Source organism: Notamacropus eugenii, chromosome 1 (genome assembly GCF_028372415.1).
Source record: "Notamacropus eugenii isolate mMacEug1 chromosome 1, mMacEug1.pri_v2, whole genome shotgun sequence".
Taxonomy (NCBI): domain Eukaryota; kingdom Metazoa; phylum Chordata; class Mammalia; order Diprotodontia; family Macropodidae; genus Notamacropus; species Notamacropus eugenii.
Genome location: NC_092872.1, coordinates 312,364,891 through 312,391,483, shown reverse-complemented (window position 1 = coordinate 312,391,483; position 26,593 = coordinate 312,364,891). Strand labels below are relative to the sequence as shown.

Sequence of the window (26,593 nt, the reverse complement as noted above, 5' to 3'; positions counted from 1 at the left end):
CTTCTGATTTTTCCCACAAAATGCTCTTAGGAAAACAAGCAGAAGATGAAAGCAGTCACTGTTCAAATGGGGCAGGAGAGATTTCTGTTCAGAGATTAGGTGGACCAGAAAGCCCCTAGGGTCCCTTCCAGCTCTATGATTCTATAAAGAAGAATTAATGTATATATAGCACTGTTTTCATTCTACTGTATTTCAAATAGCATCCCCTTCTATGTCATTTCCCCCATTAGAGTGTAAGCTCCTTGAGGAGAGGGACTCAATTTTTGCTTGTATTTCTATTCCCACTGATTAGCACAATGCCTGGAACATTATTAACATATTAAGTGAAGACTTAATAAATGTTTTATCTATTTATCAGATGATATAGTGGATAGAGCACTGGATCTGGAGGCAGGAAGATCTGAATTCAAATCTGGCCTCCAACACTTACTAGCTATATGACTGTGGGCAAGTCACTTAACCTCTGTTTGCTTCAGTTTCCTCATCTGCAAAATGGGGATAATAATAGTTCCTATCTCCTAGGGTTATTGTGAGGATCAAATGTGTTAATAATTGAGATAACAGTGCTAAGCACAGTGTCTGACACATAGTAAGTGCTGTATAAATGTTAGTGATCAATCAATTGTTGAAGTTGTTTGTAATTGTTTTTTTTAAAAGTTGCCTTTCAATACAAGACCCAGGAATAAAAAAAAAGGAACTGTCATATCTTAGGGATATAAATGTGATGGGATGAGTGAGCTGCAAAGATGTTTCTCCAGTTTCCCTATGTTCCCGCCCCTGAAGGTTTAGTTCAGAATTGGACTACATCTCCCAGCAGGCCATGCTCTCACAGCTCACAAATTTAAATCCGATTCCGAGTCGGGCTCTGATCCAGTCTGCTGGGAGTAGCAGAGAAAGCAGACGGGCAGGAACCCGAGAGTAGTGAGCATTACAGCAGCAGGAGCAGCAGCTTGGAAACATGATAGGCATCTTGGGACTGCTCACCTCCTTCCTTTCCTTCCTGTATGTGGCAGTTCCCTACATCAGGTCTGTGTTCATTCATTGGTTCACTAAAAGTCTTGACTTATTCCTGAATCAAGGACCACTTCTGTTAAGAGAGGAAAAAGTGATGGAAGCAGACTGGGAAAAAAAAGTGGGAGTAGGAACCAGAGGAAGGTAGTAATTATGGATACCACCCTGAAAGATGAGAAAGGAGGTCAAGCCAATTTGCCAAGTGCATCATGCAAGTGGAGGATGGGTGATTTTGAATCCTTTAGGAACTGGTAGGAAGAGTGAATGACCTTAGTAAATGACTTGCTGTTGGACTCTAACTGTATTGATTACTCTTAATGTATGCGTGCCTGCCTGTCTACTAAGCATCCCTCATCCAGATGGCACTGTTGAATGACATGATTGTTAAGGGATTAATTAATGAATGCTTAGGGGAATTCTGGGAAAGAAATGAAAAAATGAATAAACTCTTGTTTCATTTTAAAGTTCCATATCTTGACAAATCTAGTTTCTCATTCTGTTTTGTGATTTCTCTGTTGTGGTTAGACTTTTGTAGATGTCAAGGGCTGCTTGTTCTAAAGGAAAAATCCGGGAATTGTCAATAATTGAAAAATCTAAAGAGAAGGAACAGCCATATCCCATTTTGAAGCCAAAGCATCCCTTTAGGGCCTTGATATTCCTCTTTCATTAATCTTGAGTGACCATCTATGGGCAATAGGGAGGAGCTCTGGTCTCAAGAGTTCAGTCAGTCAGTTAGCAAGTGTTTGTTATTAGCATTACCACTATAGTAGAATAACAGCACTGTACCTCAGATGGCCGGCTTCCTAGACCCGTGGAGAAATGGAGAGGTGACCAGAGTGGAGTATTTCTATGGAGGGTGGCCAAAGGTTGACCCACTGATCGAATTGCTCAGAATTTTCCAGTGGTCCTGGGCAGATTAGTTTATTCAGCTAAGACTTGTTAAGTGTATTATACTTGGCATGATGTATATTATTTATAGGGTATTGAACCTACTTTTAAAGGACCCTACAGAAAATCATAAATACTTCAGTGATGTTACTGAAGGGATTCCTGCTCAATAGATCTGGCCAGGTGTCTTCAAAGTCATTTCTAACTCAAGTTCCTGGGACTCTATGTCCTCTGCTACCTCATGGACTTGATTCTGAGTTTTCATGGTCTCTGTTCTAGTTAGGGAACTTTCTTCTGATTTAGCTTAAAAACATTTTTTAATTGAAAAAAAATTTTTAATTTTAAAACAAAATGTTTAAAAATATTTTATTTTAAATATCAATCAGTATAAGCAAAAGGAATGGTTGCTGTACTTCATCTTTGAAGGGGACCAAAATGACATCACCATGATAAAGTGAAATTTCAGTGTGTCTGACATGACTGATCAGACCAATATGAGCTTGGAATGCTCTCCACAGGTTGGGCACAGATAGTTCGTGTGAATATTTGGTTTGGATATCCCAAATTTTCGCATCCTGTGTTTACTTTGTGCTGTCTCAATTCTACTTTGCTCAAAGAGCACAACACCCTTTCTGATGTGGGCACGCCATGCTGAGCGGTCCTGTGCCAGTGTCTCCCATGTTGTACAGTCAAATCCAAAGTTCTTGAGAGAGACTGTTAAGAGTGTCCTTGTATCGCATCTTCTGGCCACCATGTGATCCCTTGCCTCATGTGAGTTCTCCATAAAATAATCTTTTTGGCAAGTGTACATTTTGCATTCGAACAACATGGCCAGCCCATCTGAGTTGCACTCTCTGAAGCATCATTTGAATACTTGACAGTTCAGCTCAAGCAAGGACTTTAGTGTCTGGTACCTTATCCTTCCAAGTGATCCTCAGATAAGCCAACGAATAATAACAAAGGAAAAATACAGATCAAACAAAGCTCTCATCCTCTTTGCCCAGATGATTATCCCTTGTTCATAGGCATACATCACCTTCTAGCATGAAATTCTAACAGATTGCCCTCCCTGAGCCAAAAGTAATCTGTTGACCTTAAGAGGTCAAATAAGGTGAAGGAGCATGTTCTGTGTGTAATGCTGATTGCATAGAGAAAGCATGTAAGAAATTTATAATTATTTCTTATGCAAGTCAAATAGGTTCTGGGAAAGAAAATGAGTTTTAATAATCTTTTCTCTTGTATCTGTAGGAAATACTTTGCTGGTGGAGTTTGTACATCAACTGTGCAGCTTCCTGGAAAGGTAGTTGTGGTCACTGGAGCCAATACAGGCATTGGAAAGGAGACAGCCAAAGATCTTGCTCGTAGAGGCAAGTCCATACCCTTCCAGTTTTTGTCTTTTTTCCTGTTACAGTCCCCCACTTCCTCCCATTTCACCTATCTTTGCTGCTAATTGCTCTTGTTTTGGAGGCATGTGGCTAGAAGTTCAAGAACATGTTTAATAAGTTTCCTCATGTGTAAGAGAGGGGTTGGACTAATTTCAGTGGTTCTCAACATTTTTTGTTCTGTAAGCCCCTTTCAACTAAAAAAAAAAGTGTTATGAATCTCCAGGGTAATTTAATATACTATTAATAACATTCTTTGCAATTGCTTACTGTTTTATGGTACCATTAAATAATTTTTTGCTCAAATATCATAGACTAAAAGTATCAAACATGGGACCTGAGTTACGTTGTGGCCATGAGTGAGGTTGTAATTGGGAAATGTAATTAGGAAATATTTAATAGAATAAATAAAAATGCAAGAGAGCATAGATAATGTTAACATATAGTTTTCTAAGTTAATAGGAGTTTTTTAGGGATCCTTATGTATAATTTAGTGGCCCCAGTTTCTATTTAAGTTTGACACCTCTTTCTGTTGAAAGACATTGTTGAAAACTCATGAAGGTTGGGGACAACTTAATGGGAATCTCTGATCTAGGTGATCTTGAAAGTCTCTCTGTGGCTCTACTGTTATGATTCAGAACTGGGAGGTTTAAATTGAGTGAGACCACTGACTTGTTTTGTGGCCCTCTGTAAACCTTCTCTCCCTATTGTCCCTTCTCACAGCATAATGGGTGTAATTACTAGCATATTTATATAATTTTATTCTATCTTACTAGAAAAGCTGCAAGCATACATTCAACACCTGTGTTATTTCTCCTCTCCTTCCCATTAATGCAGCATACGAAGAACTAAAGACAGCCTGGAATCATGCTTATGTTAACAGATCTGAGTACACAGGTTCCTGAAAACCCTAAGAGAATAAAATTGTCCCCATGGTATTGAAGAAGATAGCCCATTTTTTCCTTTTGAGAGTACTCAGCTCTGGATACCTACTCATCAACCACCTCCTAACTCATCCAGAAGCTTTTATCCCCAGAAGTGAAATTAATTGGTTTATTTCCTCTTTCTTTTGCCTAGGAGCCAGAGTATATATTGCCTGCCGGGATATATTAAAGGGAGAGTCGGCAGCCAGTGAGATCCGGGCTGCCACAAAGAACCAGCAGGTGTTTGTTCGCAAGTTGGACTTGTCTGACACCAAGTCAATCCGAGCCTTTGCTGAGGGATTCCTTGCAGGTGATGAGGGAGCAGGGTTGTTGCTTGTCTTTCACTCTTGAAGAGGACCATGACATCAGAAATGTGATACCATGACTTGCAAGTGAATTGGATTTAAGTGAGGGAGGTTGTGTAGTCACCAGACTCACTCTCTCCTCCAGAGCCATCTGGGTCCAGTGGCAAGATGTAGATCAGAAAGACTAGAGAGATGACCCCAGATGCAGTGGGGGACTTTTGACCTTTTTAAGTTAAGGCCTTTCTCAGGTCTCAGTTTGACTGAGGCAAAGTCCATTCAGTGATTAAGGCTAAGGTAAGAAATGAGGCAAAGAATGGCCTCTTTTACCCAGTTAAAAAAAAAAAACACAACCCACAACAATCTGGGAGGGGAGGATCCTCAAGGTTTCTGGCCAAAACAGAAACAATTGCTATTTACACTCACTCTGAAGCAATCAGGGCCCAAACAATGACCAGGTGAGGCTTGGGACCTATTGTTGGCCAATCAATGACAGTCAGAGTGATTGTGTGTGAAGCATGATCCTTAAGAAAGAAATTTAGTTCTTGAACCCCATGATAAGCTAGAGAAGAAAGTATATAGATAGGAGTGACTCCTCCACCCAGAGATTTTCCCTTTGCATCAGCACCATCTTAGTCCCCACCCAACTGGTTCTTCTACTAGAACCTGCAGGACCTGATCAGGAGGCGGGAGAAGGGTAGGTGACAAATTAGATGGGGCCTTCTGTTTTCCTCTTGCTTCAGTGTGGGAATATGGGAAATGCCAGGCTCCTTGCCTGGGCTTGAACTATAACATCAAGGTGTAGAACCAGTGTTGCAAAGTCCCTACATTGCCCTTTATTGTTTGATGATCAGAGCCGACAACAGTTTGTGGCTATAGGTATACTAGGTATGGCATATCAATTGGGATCAGGGAAGATGTATAACCAGGTTTTACCTGCTGTTCAAAAAGGTTCATGAGCAAGACTTAAGTGGGGGGGCACAATCCTAGAGGAAAGGCCCTAGATGATGTGGCACCCAGATGGTTACTGGTGGGGAAGGTTATACGCAATGTTTGTAACTCTGTCAATGAGCACACTTTTATGCTTCCTATTTTGTGTTGTCTCCTCTCAATTAGATGCTAAGTTCTTTGTGGGCAGGGACTCTTTTTATTAATTGTATATCCAGCACTTAGGACAATGTCTGGCACATAGTAGGTGCTTAATGTTTATTGGATTAGATTGCATTGGATTAAATGAACCCTCTGTGGAACCAACATCGTGTAGTCTTGAATAAAGGCACAAGGCAGGTGCCCAGGACATTAATAGTTAAGATTGTGGCAGGCTGGTATCAGTCCCCCTTACTCATGTCTCATTCTCCTTTTGTTGTGTTTTTCCAGAAGAAAAACAGCTCCACATACTAATTAACAATGCAGGGGTGATGATGTGTCCCTACTCCAAGACAGCAGATGGCTTTGAGACCCACTTTGGAGTCAACTACTTGGGTAAGTCATTTTCCTATGGTGAATGCTGACTCATTCATGCTCTTCCTGTTCTCAAGCTCACATCTAGAGAAATGAGGCCATTTATGTCATCCTCCTTTGATGTGCGTAAGTGTACCTAGGGCTAGTTGTGGCATGCTCAGGCTTCCCCAGTATTCTTTTTTCCTGTATGGATAATGCCAAGGGCTCAGAACCATGACATCCAGCTGTAGCAACTGACAAAATGCTTTTCCCCAAATGTAAGCATTGTGCTATGGGAAGCTGTGCACTAATATGCACTCAGTTTTACATACTGAACACACAAACTAGGAGTGATTCTCAGTCTTCCCATGGTCCTCCTATAAATCAAGATTCATCCTTGGGACAAACCTGAACCCACTGGGGATTTACACCCAGTGTGCCCAGGGGCGTACATGTGACTACTTCCAGAAATGCATGTACTTTCTACACATTCATGTCATTCTCTAAATCATGCTCTCTCTCCCTCATCCTCACACTAATATTATACTCTCATTTTTGGTACTCATTCAATAACTGCTGTATGTTCAACACAAATATTCAGGGGTCAACTTCCTAACATGTCTGTTACACCAATTAATTACCAGAGTTAAGAGAATATTGTGACCATCCTGCATGACCTCAGGGTAGCTCTGGTTGTAAGTACCTGTGAGCCCTCAGCCCAACTGTGGACCCTTTAAGACTCTCAGCATACCCTGTTCTCCATACAGGGATGCCCCCAGAGAGCCCCAGCTCTGTGAATTCTCAATAGCTCTGTGGCAAGGCAAGGCAAGGGTTATGGCAGATTGAATCAGGGTCTTCAATAAATTGGCAAACTGATATCTAGCAGATTGATTAATGCTGGTTCATGTCTCTTTCCTGACTTCTTCTCTAAGATAGGTTTTTTTCCCCACATAGATCAGAACTTTCAGGAGATACTAGGATGACTAGTATCAGTCTAGTGTGGGGGTAGCCTCAGAGCAGGATATATTGAGAAAGGTCAGGCCTGGAAGGATCAGGCTAAAGGTAGAGTAGTTTATAGGTCGAGTCCAGGGAGACAGACAAGGTTGAAAATACTGGGCAGTCTCACAGACTGAAAAGCCAGTCAGGAAGAGAGGTGAAGGCTGCTGTGTGAATGGACAGCGTGGGAGCTCTTGGAAAGAGTATCTGATTTGGAGGGAAGGTCCTTAAGTTTGAATCTCAGCCCTGCTATTTAATAGGGCAGCTGGGTGACTCACTGGATAGAACACCTGGCCTGAGGTCAGGAAGACTCATCTTCCTGAGTTCAAGTCTGGCCTCAGGCACTTACTAGCTGTGTGACCCTGGGCAAATCACTTAACCCTTTTGCATCAGTTTTCTTATCTGTCAAATGACCTAGAGAAGGAAATGCAAACCACTCTAGTGTCTCTGCCAAGAAAATCCCAAATGGGATCACAAAGAGATCACATGATTGAACAACAACTTGCTACTTGGTACCTGTTTGGACTTAGGCAAGTCACCTAAACTTTGGGTCTGTAAAATAAGGAGGTTGAACTGGATGACCTCACAGATCACTTCGAGGATCCTACGGGGTCTTTGTGTCCTCTGCCCTCTTTTACCCTTCTCATCTATGGCTTGGGTTCACATATATGTAATCATGGCCAGAGAGAGAGGCAAAGGCTATTAGGCAATCTGTTTCTGATTGAGCAGGAGCAGAGATGATAGAATTATCAAGAGGTTATTATAGAGAGGGACAGGATAAATGAAAAAATTGCCTGGCCTTGCCCTTGTCCATTGGTTTGAAGAAAAGGGAAACACTGATTCCCTCATGGTAAAATTTCCCTTCTGGACTTCTTCTCTGATCTCATCCTTTAACAATGGGGCAGAGTAGCAATAACATTTGTATAGCATTTTAAAGTTTGTGGAAGGCCTTCTTCACAGTAGCCCGAGGAGATGGGTGTTGAGAGGTAGTATCATCTCAATTTTATAGATGAGGAAACTTGACCTTAGGTCAAAGTGACCTCAACCAATTAATCAATCAGTCAACAAACATTTATTAAGTAGTTACTGTTTGCCAGACATGGGTCAGTGTTAGGTGCTTGAGATACACCAAAAGAAGTGAAACAATTCCAATCATCAGGGGGCTTATATTCTATTGGAGGAAATAATATGTACATATATAATTATATGCAAAATAGATATAAAGGCACTAGCAGCCAGGGTGGGAGGGAGGGTGGACAGGGGTGGAAGGTGGCAATTGAATGTGAAGGAAACTAGAGATTCTAAAAGGTGGCAGTGAGGAGGGGGTGTGTGCCAGACATAGGGTACAGCCAGTGCAAAGGCATGGAGATGGGAAACAGAGTACTATATAAGAGAAAGAGTAAGAAGGCCACTTTGATGGGACTTTAGGATGCATACAAGGTAGTAATGTATAATAAAGCTGGAAAGATCATACCAAAGGTCAATTAGTATAAACAAGCATTTATTAAATGCCTAATAGGTGTTAAGTACTGTGCTAGGCAATGGATATATAAAAACAAAAAATGATTTTTGTTATTATGGAGCACATATATATGTATGTAAAAACATGTGTACAAGTACATGTATATACATATACACACAGAATGAATTTTAAAAATGAATATCAGGTAGTTATGGAAGGAGGGCACGAAGACTTGGGCAAATCAGGAAAAACTTCACATAGAAGATGGGGCTTAAGTTGAGGCTTGAAGGAAGTAAGGATTCTATAAAGCAGAGGTGAGGAGTGAGGGCATTCTAAGCAGTACAAAGGCATGGAAATAGGAGATGGGGTATCATGTGTGAGCAAAACAGAGGTCAGGTTAGCTGGACTGCAGAACATGGGAAGGGGAGAATATATAATGAGACTGGAAAGATAGATTGGGGCAGATTGTTAAGGACTTTGTAAGCCATCCATAGGAATTTATATTTTATCCTGGAAACAATAGGGAACCACTAGAGTTTATTAACTATGGGAGTGATATGGTCAGGCTTGCATACTTTAAGAAAAATCACTTTGGCAGCTTTGTGGAGGATGGATCAGAGTAGAGGGAGTCTTGACTCAGTGTTCTGCTGGTAAATATTTAACAACCAGCTCTCCAGGAAAAAATGAAACAAAACAAAATGTATGCACAGCTTAACTGTATTCATTTAACTTTAATTTGCATTATTAACATTTTATCCATACTTTCCTAAATCTAGACAATCAACATAACCTTGATTTGTGGCATTTGCTGATTTCTGAAGTTTAAGTGCTGACACTGAAAATTTAACAACTGGTTCAAGGTGGTTCCAGCCCACCCCTGGACTTGAGTCAGGGAGATTGTACAAGTGATAAATGTCGAGTCAGGATTTGAATCTGGTTCTCTCCTGGCTCTATGTCCAGCATTCTTTTTACTCTCAAGTAGGTCTAGGCAGTTTAGCTTCTCATTTCTCATTCTTGGACAACTGCTTTTATCTTCATAACTTTCTCCATCCTTCTAATCTTTTTGTTCTGCTTACAGGCCACTTTCTTCTGACTCACCTGCTCTTGGAGAGGCTGAAGGAGTCAGCTCCATCCCGTGTGGTAAATGTATCTTCCATAATTCACCATTTTGGCAGTATTTACTTCCGTAACCTGCAAGGAGAAAAGCACTACAATCGTTTTTTTGCTTACTGTCATAGCAAGCTGGCCAATGTGCTTTTTACCCGTGAATTAGCTTATCGGCTAAAAGGTGAGCCTAGAGCCTAAAGATGGGGATGGAGGGCATGGATTAAAATTTAAGGAAAAAAAAATAGTGGGAGTAAGGATCAGAAAAAAGTCAGAAAGATCCTCCACAATGGGAGGTCCTCCTTCTGATGAAGTCAAAGGTCTATATGCTGCCCTCTCTTCCCTTCACCTCACCCCCAATGCCCAAGAAAAAAGGAAAAGAAAAAGTAGAGAAGAACATTTCCTTGAATACGTGTCTAATGCTGGGCATAAAGAGAATTACTACTACTACTACTACTACTACTACTACTACTACTACTACTACTACAACTACTACAACAGTAACACTTCTATTACTACTACTATTTCTATCACTCCTAGTAGAACTACTACTACCATCATTACTAGTACTATTTCTTCTATTTCTTCTACTACTTCTATTACTACTAGTAGTACTGCTACTACCATTTTTACTACTACTGACTACAACCTGACATTTATACAGTGATAATGCTTTAAAATTTGGAAAACATTTTACATACATTATCTCATTGGAATCTTAAAACAATTTCATGATGTAGGCATTACAGGCATAGCATTTCTATTTTACAGATGAAGACACTAAGACCCAGAGGTTACATGACTTTCCCAAAGTCCCATAGCTAGTGTCAGGAGCAGGATTTTAATGTCTTTCTAACTCCAAGTACAGCAGTAGAAGACAGTCCTTGCTCTCAAAGAGTTTAAAATTTAATAGGAGCAAAATAGTAGGGTGAGTGGAGGCTTAATCCTGGAAAAATATACCGGAGCCTTGTAGTTAAGTCCTATCTTGAGGAGCCAAGATGGCAGAATAGAAAGATGCACATACACTAGTTCTTCCCCCACAGCCCATAAAATACCTGTAAAGAAAGACTCCCAACAAATTCTGGAGCAGCAGAAGCCACAGAACAACAGAGTGGAGGAGATTTCCAGCCCAGCATGACCTGAAAGGCTGATGGGAAATGTCTGTCGCACCCAGACATAGAGCAGAGCCCAGCCCAGCCTCGGCCACAAGGCACAGAGCAGGGAGGAGGATGCAAGCAGGCCTCAGGGGTGGAATCCCCAGCTGCAGTAGCAGTGGTTCCCACATCCCTCAACCCACAGGTGCCAAAGGTCAGTGAGAGGGTTTTTTCAGCTGGCTGAGAAGGGAGAAGGGCCTTCCCATAGTTCTAGCCTAAGGCGGCTGCAGCAGAAGCCATGGCAGGTGGCAGCAGCTCCCACAGCAGCCCCTACAGCAGCCCACATCCATTGCTGGATTATAAAATGCCAGGGGACACTGAGCAGCTGATTCTTACCTCAGCCCTGTGTATTGGCCCAGCCCCCACCTAATGCTCCTGGAGGATTTGAGCAGCTGATTTTTATCTCACACTGAATGGTGGCCTGGCCCCTGAAACTTATCTGAATCTCAGCCCCCAGTGCTGACTTGTTGGAACCAGAGGCCAGGTTAGCTGTGGAGAGGAAGCTCTACTACTCAGATTCATGGCAGAAAAATTTCTTGTTGCTCCCAGACCAGTCTACACATTTGATTGTGCCACGTTGGAGGAATTGAGATCTTACAGATACCCAGAGTATACCCTATTCTTGACAAAGGACCCAAAAGTCAAGTAACTGGTTGGGAAAATGCCCAAAAAAGGGAAAAAAAATAAAACTATAGAAGGTTACTTTCTTGGTGAACAGATATCTCCTCCCATCCTTTTGGATGAGGAAGAACAATGCTTACCATCAGGGAAAGACATAAAAGTCAAGGCTTCTGCATCCCAAACATCCAAAATAAATATTCAATGGTCTCAGGCCATAGAAGAGTTCAAAAAGGATTTTGAAAATCAGGTAAGAGAAGTGGAGGAAAAATTGGGAAGAGAAATGAGAGAGATGCAAGAAAATCATGAAAAGCGAGTCAACAACTTGCTAAAGGAGATCCAAAAAAATGCTGAAGAAAATAACACCTTGAAAAATAGGCTAACTCAATTGGCAAAAGAGGTGCAAAAAGCCAATGAGGAGAAGAATGCTTTAAAAAGCAGAATTAGTCAAATGGAAAAGGAGGTTCAAAAGCTCACTGAAGAAAATAGTTCTTTCAAAATTAGAATGGAACAGAAGGAGGCTAATGACTTTATGAGAAACCAAGAAATCACAAAACAAAACCAAAAGAATGAAAAAATGAAAGATAATGTGAAGTATCTCATTGGAAAAACAACTGACCTGGGAAAATAGATCCAGGAGAGACAATTTAAAAATCATGGGACTACCTGAAAGCCATGACCAAAAAAAGAGCCTAGACATCATCTTTCATGAAATTATCAAGAAAAACTGCCCTGATATGCTAGAACCAGGGGCCAGAATAAATATTGAAAGAATCCACCAATCACCTCCTGAAAGAGATCCAAAAAGAGAAACTCCTAGGAACATTGTAGCCAAATTTCAGAGTTATTAGGTCAAGGAGAAAATATTGCAAGCGGCTAGAAAGAAACAATTTGAGTATTGTGAAAAGTCCTATCTTGACTACTTACTAACTCTGTGAACTTCCACAAGCCAATTAAACTCTGTAGGTCTAGTTCCCTTATCTACAAAATGAAGGGTCTGGATATTATATTGTCTGTAAAGTTGCTTCCAACTCTAAAATTCTAAGATTCTCTGAAGTTTGAGAAAATTCTGGCTCTGACTTTCTGTAGGTCTTGGGGAAGGGATGAAGCATTTATTAAGTTCCTACTGTGTGGCAGGTGCTGGGCTTTACAAATATTATCTCATTTGAACCTTACAATAATCCTGGGAAATAGGTGCTATTATTATCCTCCTTGTAGAAACAGGCAAAACAGGGTTGAGTGACTTACCCAAGGTTACATAGCTAGTAAGTATCTGGTGAGCCAGGGAGGCTCGGTTTAAACTCAGGTCTACCTGACTCCAGGCCTAGCACTCTATCCACTGCACCACCTAGGTTCTAATTGATTATAGGAAAGAGTCTGTGATTTTATCTGATGAAAAGGAAAGATTATTTATCAATCTATACTCTGGTAGGAGGTGGCTTATATCAAACCCTGCCATAATTCATGTGTATGAAGTCTCTTCTCATCATTGTCCCTCTATAGGCTCTTATTCTATGAATCGTCTTCCACTATAACCCCTGTCCTTTGTGTTGTAGGAACCGGTGTCACCACATATGTCGTCCACCCAGGCATTGTCCGATCTGAATTGGTGCGTCACTCATTCATCATGTGTCTATTGTGGCGTCTGTTTACCTGTTTTGTGAAGTCAGCCCAACAGGGAGCTCAGACGAGCCTCTATTGTGCTTTGGCCGAGGGTATCGAGTCTCAGAGTGGCAGATATTTCAGGTGGGTGTTAGCCTGACTTTCTCTTTGTATGGAGGAAATGAAGGCTGTAAACTTTGGAGAAGAAGCAACAGCTTTTTGGCACAGTGGAAAGAATACTTGATTTAATGTCAGAGGAATTGGGTCCAAATCTCAGCTCAGTCATCTACTTATGTGACTTGAGACAAGTCATTTGTCCTTTCTGGGCTGCGTTTTCCTCATCTGTAAAATGAAGGGAAATTAGTGTGGGGTTCAAAATTGTTTGATCTACAATAAAAGAAACTGAGGCAGAAGTCCAAACCAATATCACTTTATTAAAGGATCCATGGCTCTCTCTACTGAAGTGGACATAAGATCTTCCTCATGATCTGAGACATTCCCTTTCTTTAAAGTCTTAATTTTATAGTGTTTGATTCCCAGATGATATAGAAGACTTAAAGTAAAACATATGGTCTCATTGACTATATCTTGACCTTCCAGGAGAATCTTCAGCTCACATGTGTGATAAATTGGCTAGTAGAGGATATCGAAGCAGAGCTTTCACTGGTCTTTCATTGCCTCATGTTGAGCTATAGATGGAGGAATAAATTCACAGACACCTCCAAATAGGGTCACCCATTGGTCAAGTACTAAGAGGACCTATTGGGCAAGTGCCATAGAGCTGTTTCCCTAGCAAATTGATGACAAGAGTGGAAATACAATTCACAAATAACCGGGGTACTTTCCATGCCATTGAGTCACCCCCTGCCACACTAGGCTTGGTCATCTACTCATCAAGTATCAAACTCATCAGAGTTCATCAAGTGGATTCATTGGATTGACTAAGTGCATATTAGTAGACAAGTATAGCAGTAATAATCATTACCTCAATGAAATCAAACTCAACTGCATAATACTAATTTGAAATAAACAAGGAATCTAAATTAATCATCTCCCATACTAGGTAACCTTGGATATTCCTTCTAGTACTAAATCTGTGAAAAGGAGGGAAAATGTTGAGCTAGTGGCTAGGGATACAGTTTAGAGTTGGAACAAGCTTTATACTAGTCTCTAAAAAAATTGGAAGTGTGAGTAGTTCACAGAATGAAGTTCTTTTAAGGGTATTCACTGGTGTTCTTCTACCTTATGGCTTGCTAACAGGTACCAGGAAGTGCAATATTTTTTAGATGTGCTGTAGCTTCTTCCTGCTCTTTTGCTCTTGGATTCTTGTCATAAATGGTAAGCAAGGAGCAAAATCAAGACAGTGTGGGTTAAGTAATGGCTTTGGTGTTATTATGTAGTCATTTTTCAGTAATGTACAACTCTTCATGACCACATTTGGGGTTTTCCTGGCAAAGATACTGGAGTGGTTTTGCCATTTCCTTTTCCAATTCATTTTACAAATGAGGAAACTTAGGCAAATAGGGTTAAGTGACTTACCCAGGGTCACACGGCTAGTAAGTGTTTGAGGCCAGATTTGAACTCAGGACAATGAGCCTTTTTGATTCTAGGCCTGGCACTGTATCCCCTGCACCATGTAGCTGCTCCATAAGTTAGATCAAGTATGTGAAAATTTAAAGTTTTATAAATTCAAAGTTATACTAGAATCCACATGCCTTTCTCCTTCTGTAGGATGTGTAATGTTCACTTTGCCACTGGTGATTTCCTAGGATTTCCTGGTGATCTAAATTCCAGTTTGTGCTTCTAAAAGTATATGATGGAAAGTCCAGACCCTCTTTGTCCCTCCCCTTCAGCTTTGTGTTTCCTTGTTAGTTTCTTTCCTGATTTGTTTATTCCTATGTAATACAAAGCACTGGGTGAAGGTCAGTCATAGCAGCCTGGATATAGGGCTAAAAGGGACCTCAGAGGACATCTACTTTTTGAACCCAGATCTTCTGAGTCCAGAGTCACTGTTCTTTAAGGTCCATCCTGATGTGTGCTCTGTTCTTAGCAATCAACTTTGCTAAGAAGAGAACTGTCCACCAGGGACATACAAAATAGAAATGTCATTGAACATTTGTCTGAGTTGGGTACCATAAGCTGGACCTCCGCACTTCTCTGTCATACTCTAAACATCTTCCTCTCTCAACCAGTGATTGCAGGAAAGCATGGGTGTCACCAAAGGGTCGCAACAACAAAACAGCCAAGCGCCTATGGGATGTCAGCTGTGAACTCCTGGGCATCTAGTGGGAATATGTGGTGGCAGAAGAGAAGGTGACTTCATATTCTTAGCCTGGACTAATTGAGCCTCAAAGAGAAGGCGCATTGACATGGGAAGGATCAACGATGACTTGTGAAAAAACTTTCTCCATTCTACCTCCATCATCTGTCTGAGAACTGTCCTCTCTGCCCTCTTGCCAGCTTGGCTCATTTGGATAGACATTCACATTTACATAATCTTCTTACCAAAGGGTATAGTGAGTAACATGTGTGCATGTTTGGATTAGGTCTAACAATTAGGTTTGGATTAGGCTGCTCACAAATAGTAACCCCTGAAGGGATTCCAGGGAAGCTAAAGTTGGTTTCCCCACACATCATACTTGATTCCAGCTGGTAGTCTTTCCATTTTAGAAGCACTCAACCTCAGATTCATTGAAAGGGGCCCAGAGTTATACCTCCCAAACTAGCAGGAGACCATGGTCTTCTTCTCTTTAGAAAACCAATGATATCAGGGCACTCTCTAGAAAATCCGCCCCAAATCTGTCTTCCCCTTTGGCCATTTCCTCTGAGCAGCCTTGCATTGCTGCCATGAAGACACTCTTTCCCATCTCCAGATATGGGGACAGTTTCCTTTTATAAGTGTTTTGCTTGTTTTGTTTTTTCTCCTCAATTTTTGGAGAAAATAAAGATCGAATAAGTTCTACATCTCTGCTTTTTTGTTGCTGTTTCTCAGAAATTAAGATCATGGAAGAGAAGCTGTTAGGGGGAGTTTGGGCCTTCTGGTTCCTATTAGTAGCCTTACATCCAACCTACCCTCTTTCTTTTTAGTTCACCATTGATCTGTGATTTCAGCCATTTAGAGAGTTTATGAAGAAACGAATTCTCTCCACCAATGCAGATCTAGCATTTGCTAGGCTCTCTGCAGTCTTGGGAGGTGACTGGGGGCACTGAGAAGTGACTTGCCTGGGGTCAGACAGCATGCTTCACAGCCAGGACTTGAACCTCTCCACTCATTCTTAACACTACTAAAACTGGGACCCATGGGCTCCCTGGAGACCCAGCACACTTTTTGCATAGCCTTAGGAGCATCAAGATAGAAGTCTTCTCATTTGTAACGTATCTCTAAGGTCGTATCAAATCCTAATAATTGATGATTCAGAGTATAAACCATGCTGGTGGTGGCCTAAGTCACATAGCTGTTGCCCTCTCCCACAGATTAAGCAAGAGACTTCTAATAGACAGCACAGGTCTTGGTAGAATAGTGAAACTCAGATATTTCCCTGATCTAGGTTATCTAAACTTTCATCATGACTCAGGCTCAAACTTGACCAGATCCTTACCTTCTTGCTTCTGTAGACAAGAGGTAGGAAGAAAGGAGATGCTATAGCCCCATAAGGGAGTGGTCAACTGATTCATCCCAGGTAGATCAGATCTGGGAACCTAGAGACCACAACCTTTCAAGTTAGTACCCTTCTAGACCTTCATAATAGCCAGATAGCACCAGTGTCTAACCTCTCAGCCAAGTACTAAAAGGAAGCCACATTGTCCTAACTCTAGCTTGGAGACAAATTCCATGAACCCCTTGGACATCAAGTCCCCTTCCATGGAGATGATTTGATTGTGAGATCTTCAAGATTTTTAATGCTATAAGAAAAGACTAGGCATTTCCCTTAACAGGATGGGGATAGGTTATATCACAATGTGATGGCTTTGTTCAGATATGACTTGCTCATATCAGGAGACCCTTGAACTGGGTTAGGTATGCAGGAGACAGGGCTGTGTAGGGATAAGAGAGGACAGGAAAAAGAGAAAGGGAAAAAATTAGCAGTGTTGGGTTGGAGACAGAACTGGTGAGAAGAACTGATGAACAAAACATAGTCAGACATGGAAGATTCTAGAAGATATTTGGAATGTTTAATCAGGAGTGCTGGGATTAGGAAAGAATCTGAGGATAAAGTCTCAGGGCAGAGAGAAAATAGAGAACACAGAAAAGAGTATCCCTGGGGGCAGTTCTAGAGAGATACTATTTGATGACCTCCAAATTCTCTTGATTCTCTAAAGTTATGTGACTCTATGTCATGAGGTAGGTATGTGGTTTTTCAGAAAAGAAATTTACCCCAAAGTCAATATTGCGTATACCTGGAATCCAAATTAGATCAAAATTCGACTAACTACTTATGGGTAAATGCTTATCTTGCTGCTACAGGAACCAGAGGTAGGTTATTTAATGGAGAAATTTCCCTTTGGATAGGTTCTACCCTTCACACAGAAGATGAACCCTAAATGTACCAGAGATAAGATAGGACACTTTGTTCTATTATCATACATCTCCACCCTCTAGAAAAACAAGGTTGTCAATATTCACAATTTTCATATTATCCAGAATACCCACACTGCCCAACTTTTCCCCAGTTTTCTTCTGGGAAAGACTCAACTTGGGATCGTAAGCTGTCATTCCCACAGATTTATGGGAAGGCTTGAGGCACAGTCTGTTCAGTGAGAGTATTGCTCAGATGGGGGAGCAGAGGTCTTCTTCCCATAGGACAGAGTGCCAGCCTTCAGCTGAAGGTAGTATTTCCAGAAGAGACTCTCCCAAAGTACTCTACAAATCTTGATGCCCTCAGTCATGGCACAATCTGTTGTTGATCTTTCTCATCCAGATACTAGTACAAAAACAGACACTATTTCTTAGTCTATCTCTGAGTGCCATAGGCAGGTCTCCAAACACCACCAAAAGCTATTAGGAACTGAGAGAAAAATACCCAGAGTGGCAAGGAAACAACAATCATGGTTCTTTCTTGGTTCCCCTATGCTGCATCTTTCCCTTCTCTATTTGTTCCATGCTACTATGTCTGCCCTGTTGCTGTTGTTGCTAGCTATTCAGAATTGAGGGGAAAATATCCTTTTCCACTAAGTCCAACTGAGACAAGGTGGGAATTTTCCCAAAGGAACTTTCCCTAGAAAACTGAAGGGGAAAAAAATGCAGAATCCCAAAAGGGAAGGAAAGGGGGAAGGGAAAAAGCATTTATTAAATGCCTACCATGTGTTAAGTGCTTTACAAATATTATCTTGTTTATCCTCACAGCATTCCTGGGAGGCAGGTGCTATTATGATCCTACGTATAAAAAAAACCCCAGTTTTTTACAGTTGAAGAAACAGAGGCAGACAGATGTTAAGTGACTTACTCAGAGTCACACAGTAAGGGACAGAGGCCAAATCTGAATTCAGGTCTTCCTGACTCTAGGCCCAGTACTCTATCTACTGTGCCATTTAACAAATAAATATTTGAAGGACATATTCCTTAACTAGGTCAACATTTTAATAAAGGCTTACTAAGTACAAAGTGTTACGTGTGAGATATTATCTAGCCATAGATTGTCTTGGTGAGTACACACAGTCCCTTTCTTTCTTTCTTTCTTTTTTTTTAATAAATTAATTTATTTGTTTTCAGTTTTCAACAATCACTTCCATAAGTCTTAAATTTTCTTCCCCTCCCTCCCCTGTCCCTTCCTGAGATGGCATGCAATCTTTTACCAGTTCTGAACATACATTCTTATTAAACATATTTTCACAATAGTCATGTTGCATAGAAGAGTTAAAATGAATGGGAGAAACCATGAGAAAAACCAAAACAAAACATAACACAAGAGAAAATAGTTTGCTTCATTCTGCATTGTGATTCTATAGTTTGTTCTCTGGATGTGGATGCCATTTTGCCTCAAGAGTCCATTGGTAATGTTTTAGGTCCTTGCATTCCTGTGAAGGGCTAAGTCTATCAGAAACAGTCCTCACACAGTGTGGCTGTTACTGTGTACAATGTTTTTCTGGTTCTGCTCATTTCACTCAGCATCACTTCATATAAGTCTTTCCAGACCTCTCTGAAGTCCTCTTATTCATCATTTCTTATAGCACAATAGTATTCCATTACATTCATATACTACAACTTGTTCAATCATTCCCCAGTTGATGGACATCCCCTTGATTTCCAGTTCTTGGCCACCACAAAGAGATCTGCTATAAATATTTTTGTATATGTGGGACCCTTTCCCATTTTTATGATCTCTTTGGGATACAGTCCTAGAAGCAATATTGCTGGGTCAAAGGATATGCACATTTTTGTAGCCCTTTGGGCATAGTTCCAAATTGCTCTTCAGAATGGTTGGATCAACCCACAATCCCACCAACAATGAATTAGTGTTCCAACTCTCCCACATCTTCTCCAACATTTATCATCTTCCTGTTTTGTCATGTTAGCCAATCTGATAGGTGTGATGTGGTACCTCAGAATTGTGTTGATTTGCATCTCTCTAATCAACAGTGATTTAGAGCATTTTTTCATATGACTATAGATAACTTTAATTTCTTCCTCTGAAAATTGCCTGTTCATATCCTTTGACCATTTATCATTTGGGGAATGACCTGTATTCTTGTGCATTTGACTCAGTTCTCTATATGTTCTAGAAATGAGGCATTTATCACAGGCATAAAAAGGTAAACGGGGGAGGGGGGGAACGAGCAAACTGTTTACATCCATATAAGGAAGGACGATACTTGTTAATCTTCAGAATTGTATATTTGTTATGATATTTAAAAGGGATATACATAGATAGTGAGAGCAGGTATAAATTAATTGATGTGATGATAAAAAATGTGATTTAAGGGTGCAAAGGGATTGTAACAGGAGATGTGAGAAGGCAGAGGCAGGAAAAAGTAAATTACGTCATAAGAAGGGACACAAAAACATATTATAGTAGAGGGAAAGAGGGGAGGGAGATGAGCACTGTTTAAGATTTACTCTCATCTTATTTGGTTCAAGGAGGGAACAACAAAATCAGTTAAATATAGACATCTAACTTGCCCTATAGGCAGTAGGATGGGAAAGGGGAATAAAAGGGAGGGGACTGATAGAAAGGAGGAAAGACTCAGGGAGGCAGTGGTCAAAAATTAAAACTCTTGTGGAGGGAAAGGGAGAAGGGAGAACTAAAAGCATAAACAGAGTCAGGGTGGGGAATAGGATGGAGAGAAACACACAGACAGTAATAATAACTGCAAATGTGAATGAGATGAACTCTCCCATAAAATGAAGGCATAGCAGAATGGATTAAAAAACATAATCTATAAATATGTTGTTTACAAGAAACATATTTGAAACAGGGGGATACACACAGGATAAAGGTAAAAGGTTGGAGCAGAATATATTATGCTTCAGCTGGTTTGAAAAAAAAGCAGGGGTAGCAATCCTAATCTCAGATAAAGCAAAAGCAGAAATAGATCTAATCGAAAGAGATAAGGAAGGAAAATATATCCTGCTAAAAGGCACCATAGACAATGAAACAATATATTACTAAACATATATGCACCAAGTGGTATAACATCTAAATTCTTAGAGGAGAAGTTAAGGGAGTTATGGGAAGAAATAGAAAGCAAAATTATAAATTTTCTATTGGGTTCTGGCCTTTTCATCAGGAAGGTCTGGAAATCCCTTATTTCATTGAAAGTCCATCTCCTTTCCTGAAATAGAATGCTCATTTTTGCTGGGTAATTGATCCTTGGAATATCATATTCCAATCCCTCGCATCTTTTAATGTAGCAGCTGCAAGGCCCTGTGTAATCCTGACTGTAGTTCCTCTATATTTGAATTGTTTCTTTCTGGCTGCTTGCAGCATTTTCTCCTTAACTTGATAGTTCTGGAATTTGGCAACAATATTCCTTGGCATTTTCAGTTTGGGATCTCTTTCAGGAGGTGAATGGTGAATGTTTTTCGTGACCATTTTGCCCTCTGGATCTGGGACCTGAGGGCAGTTTTCCTTGGAAATTTCTTGGAAGATATTGTTCAGGCTTTTTTTTTCATCATGGTTTTCTGATAGACCAATGATTCTTAGATTTTCTCTCCTGGATCTGTTTTCCAGGTCAGTTGTTTTTCCAATGAGATATTTTACATATTCTTTTATTTTTTCATTCTTTAGATTCCATTTGACTGATTCTTCATGTCTCATAGAGTCATTAGCTTCTATTTTCCCAATTTTAATTTTTAATAAGTTGATTTCTTCAACTAACTTTTGCATCTCCTTTTCTGTTTGTCCAATAGTTCCAGTTAGATTTTGTATTTCCTTATCCATTTGCCCAATTTTCCTTTTAAATTCTTCTGTGAATTTTTTTTCACATTTTTAAAATCACTGGCCATTTTTTCTTCTGCCTCTCTAATCTGACTTTTAAAATCCTTCTTGAGCTCTTCTAAGAATGCTCTTTGGGCTTGAGACCAGTTCATATTCACTTCTGAAGTTTTAGACTTGAATATAGTCTCAATGCTGACCTCTTCTGTATTCATATTTTGGTCTTTGTCCCCATAGTAAGATTCTCTGGTCTTTTCTTTTCTGGTTTTCTTCTTGCTCATGATGATTGCCTTTTTCTTGATTTTTTAAGTGGATCTCTCCTTCTGGGGCACAGCGGGGTCTGTCTCACAGTTCTTGTGCTGAGAACTTGAGGCTTTGTGTGTTGTGGTCTCTGGTTCTTTCAGCTAGAAGCTAGAATGCTGCAGCTTACCTGGTACTGAGCTGGCTGGTGTGCCAAGACAGAGGCCAGGTGAAGGCTTTCTGAGTTTCCCCAGCGTTACCCTAAAGCTTGCTGCATGAGGTGGGGGAGAGGGGTGTTCTGGCCTCAGGAGGTCTCTCCTTCTGAGCTAAAGCACAGGCAGGCTCAGTCTTTGGTGAACCCCTGTCTGTGATGGTGTCTTACCAATTCCCCTGGCTGTGGTAAGGCATGCCTAGGGTCCTGGTGTTGGTGCTTATGGGCTTCACCCCCCTGGGGCTCAGGATCTCCTCCTGGTTTGCTGAGGGGGGCTGTCTGGGACAGCTCTGGTCCTGCACTGATTTCCTACAGCCACAGTAAGAGGGACTCCTTGATGATTTTCCTAGCCTCTCCAGCGGCTGAGAGACTATTTACCCCTTCAGCTGATCCCATTATTCCAGGATTTTTCCTGGGAAAATATTCTCTGGGTTTTTCTAGGTCAACAATGGGAGGGTACAAGCACTTACAGATCACTCTGCCATCTTGACTCCTGGAAGTTCAAGTACACAGTGTTTCTTAGTCCTATGTGGGGAGTAAGGATGTCTCTATGGCACCAGGTCCTGGAAATTATCTATCCTTTGATGAAGCTCAGACTATGTAATTTATTAGCAGGGATATGGCATCAATCAATCAGTAGGCATTTATTAAGTGACTGCTGTGGGTCAGACTCTGTAATAAGCATCAGAGTAACAAAGACATAAATACAATAATAGTACTTCACCTCAAATTGCTTACATTCCATGAGGGGAGACAACATGTACATAAGCTATATATGTACATAATTGTAAATAAGCACATATAAAATACGTGCAAGATTTTAAAAAAGTAATATAAGAGATAAGGAACTATAGCAGAGAGTGAGAATTACAAACAAAAAAATATAATGCAAAATAGAGAGTGCTAAAGGCAAAGGAGAGATTCAGAAAAGGTGCTTTAGGAACATTTGAGGGGGAAAAAAAGAACATTTGAGGGAGGAGATAAAACTTTCAGTTGGTGGGACACTGTTGGAATCACAGGGAGTGCTTCAGGGAGGCACCAATAGATAGCCAAACATGCTAATCTTAGTTGAGTCTTGAAAGAGAAAGGAAGGCTTTCAATGGCTGGAAGTGAGCAATGAATGTATTCTAGGCATGTGGAGGAGACTATGTGAATGCATGGGGGCAGAAAAAGAGCATCAATGGCTTAGCAGTCCAGTTTGGCTGGATGTGAAAGAGGATAATAGGGATAGATAGGTGATCCAATGGATAGAGTGCTGGGTATGCGATTAGGAAGATCTGAGTTCAAATCCTGCTTCAGACACAAGCTGTGTGACCTTGAATAAATCAATTAATGCTCCTAGCCTCAGTTTCCTTACCTATAAAATGGGAAGAACACCTACTTCACAGGATTGTTGTGAGGATAAAGTGACAATTGTGAAGCATTTGCAAACCTTGAAGTTCTATATAAATGCTAGCTATTACTGTTATTAGCTTTTGTAAGTCCAGAAAGTTAGGATATAGTGAGATTGCAGAGGGCCTTAAGTATCAGAAGTTTGTATTTTATTCTTGAGGTAATAAGAGGCCACTGAAAGTTTTTCAATAAGGGAGGGACATAGTCAGGCCTGTACATTAGTACAGATGATAACAACAAGAAAAAGCTAGCATTCAATTTGGGGGCAGCTAGGAGGTACAGTGGATAGAGTGCCAAGTCTGGAGTCAGGAAGACCTAAGTTCATCTAGTTTCAGACACTCACTAGCTGTGTGACCCTAGGCAAGTCACTTAACCTTATTTGCCTCAGTTTCCTCATCTGTCAAAGGAGCTGGAGTAGGAAAAGGCCTCCAGTATCTTTTCCAAGAAAACCTCAAATGGGGTTGTAAAGCATTGGACATGACTGAAAAACAACTTAACAAAAGTATTCATATAGTACCTACTATGTGCTATACATTATGCTAAATACTCTGTAAATGTTACCTCATAACAACCTTGGGAGGTAGTGACTATTTTACAGTTGAGGAAAACTGAGGCTAATAGAGGTTTAAGAGACTTGCCCAAAGATACATAGCTGGTAATTATCTGAAGCTGAATTCGAATTCAAGTCTTCCTGACTCTCTGTCCATTCATCTAATCCACTGCATCACCCAGCTGTGGCAACTGTGTGAAGGATGTGTAACCTGTGGCTGTGATTACAGGTTCACACAGAACCCACCCACAGGATCCAATCCTGGAGGCTGACAGTTTCTCTGCTTGCCTTGTTCCAACCTCAGAGTAAAAATTAAAAATTTTTAATTTTTAAATTAAATTAAATCAATATATTAATTAAATGTATTAATTATTAATTAATTAAATTAAAATTTAAAATTTAAATCAGATTCAAAATCCAGAGTACTCACGGAAATAAAATGTACAGTTTGTGTCTGGGTTTCTCCAAAGCTGGGTTGAATTAGATTATGACAAGGTTAGATAACAAAGAGGACATAACTGTCCCTGTTTCTATGTGGATAATCTAAACCATAGGTTCATGCCTTGGGTTGTGATTATTTGGTGGATAATCTAAACCATAGGTTCATGCCTTGGGTTGTGATCATTTGGTAAACAGAGGTCCCTTGAGGAGTATAGTAAGGTCTCCTGTAGGCCCTGGAAGTCACCAAGTACACCTTTTTAGAGCAATGAAGAATTGTGGGAAGTCTTGTACTGTTCTTGTATTATTTGTTGAGAATGATAACCTATCTCACTAAAGCAACTATTTTATGTTGCCTTTGTGTCACTGGAACATCTTTATCTGAACTCCCACTCACTCTGATGGGTCAGGTCCTCTAGAACTCAAATAGAAATGGGTGTCACTAATCTGTACATAAGGATCCCTGCAGATGGCATATTGACTTAGTCTTAAATGTAGTATTATCTATGTTTTATTGTATTTTTTACTTATTTTGTTAAATTTTCCCAATTATATTTTAATCTGGTTATGAGGTGCACTTCGAAGTGTTTCACACCTCAGCGCTTGAAAGGCTACAGCTCCCCCTCTGGGTTCTAAGGGTACCACTGAAGGGTTGGGAATATTTTCTCTAATATCATTGACTTGAGGCTCTATTCTGATGACTCTAGGCATTTTCTGTGGTTGTCTTGCATGCCTGGAATGTTCTGTCTCCTCATTTCCACCTCCTAGTTTCCTTTCTCATTGTTGTTTAGTTGTTTCAATTGTGTCTGACACTTAGTGACCCCATCTGGGGTTTTCTTGGCAGAGATAGAGATGACTCCAGGAAAGATTTCTGAAGTACACTCATTAATAAGGGACATCAGACAAGTAAGGAAGCACCTACTATGTGCTGATCACTGTGATTAAAAAGGTAAAGACAAAATGTCCCTATCCTCAAGTAGGCTACTTTCACTTGGGGGACAAAATACAAATATATGCAAAGTAAACCCTAAGTACTGTGTGTGCAGGGAGAGGGGAAAGGTCATATGTAGTCAGAAGGTATTTAAGCAGAGCTTCAAAGGGAGTTTAGGGGATTCCAAGCATGAATGGACAGTTTCTTACAAAGATATGAAGGAGAGAAATAAACCATCGTGTACCAGGAACAGCCAGTAAATGAGTTTAGCTAGTCATAGAATGAGCGAAAGGAGTAATGTGTAATCCTGAATGGTAGGCAGAAGGCAGATTGTGAAAGGCTTTAAATGCCAGAAGAGTTTGTTTTTTTATCGTGAGGCAAAAGGAACCCATAGTAGCTTTTCGAGGAGAGAGTCAAGATTAGACTTTTGCTTTAGTAACATGACTTAGACAGCAGCAAAGAAAATTGAGGATTTTTTTTTACAGAGGGAGGAAAACTTTGAGGTGTCCTGGAAAGCCAGTAAGGAGTGAGCATTCAGGAGGGGAAGGAACCTCCTGGGATGGGATTAAGGGTATAAGAAGGGGAGCTGGCACTGGCAAAAAGTGTGTCTTCTTTCTTAGGGAATGAGCAAAGGTGGAGATCCTGGAGGTTTAAGTTATTTGCAAATTTATTGGGGAAAAAGTTGGGGAAAAGAGGGCTTGCAACAGATAGCCTCAAGCTTTTCTGTGAAGTGTGAGATGAGATCTTTGCTGAGATGCAAGAATGATGAAAGGGGCTTGAGAGAAGAAATGGTTTGGAACTGATGCTGTGGGGAGTGTGATAGACATCCAAACCAGATCTTAAGTTACCTCTGAGTTTCTCAGGTTTCTAAGCATCACAAAGTGTCTGACCTAGATTCAGTTTTTGTGCCTCTATCTTCTTCCCCTCTGGTGGATTTTTAAAAATGGATAGCTTTTGCTTTTTCATCGCTTTCATTTCCAAATATATCTACCTCTCTCTCCTCTCTAGAGAGTCATTTCTTGTAAAAAAAATTTTTTTTTTAAAAGACCAGAGCAACAGCCAGACTAACCAATACTTCAGTTGAGCAAAGAAGGTAGGGAGATGAATTCTCTCATCCTGCCTTTGAGTACCAAGTTTAATCACACAGCAGTTTCATTTTCTCTTGGTGTTCTTTCCATTTACATTGTTGTGGCACTTGTATATAATCTTTTCTAGTTTCAGCTTACTTCATTTTGTTATCAGATGCACTGAATTCTTCCTATTTCTTACGGGTGCTATGATATTCTATTACATTTATAAACCAAAATTTATTTAGTCAGTCTCCCATCAAAGGGCATCTACTTCATTTCCAATTCTTTGTTACTATCAAAAAAAATGCTGCTATGGTTATTGTGCTGTATATGGACATTTATGTGGACATATATGCAGCTATATGGGCATTTAGCAGTGGGATTTCTGGGTCAAAGGGTACAGGCATTTTAGTCATTTTATTAGCATAATTTTAAATTGCCTTCCACAATGGTTGGATCAGCTTCTGATGGATTTTAATTAGCAACGACTCCATGTGAATTATTTTC

General features: G+C 40.4%; 1 protein-coding gene across 1 annotated transcript; it reads left to right on the top strand.

Annotated features, from left to right (window-relative positions):
• The first annotated feature begins 881 nt into the window (after positions 1–881).
• On the top strand, positions 882–15,844 carry RDH12 (retinol dehydrogenase 12). The gene is made up of 7 exons (XM_072629516.1): positions 882–1,026; positions 3,148–3,266; positions 4,359–4,514; positions 5,884–5,988; positions 9,483–9,692; positions 12,837–13,026; positions 15,075–15,844. Exons 1-7 carry the CDS (start codon positions 959–961, stop codon positions 15,166–15,168), a joined length of 942 nt encoding a protein of 313 aa, XP_072485617.1. The 5' UTR covers positions 882–958; the 3' UTR covers positions 15,169–15,844.
• Positions 15,845–26,593: the final 10,749 nt, after the last annotated feature.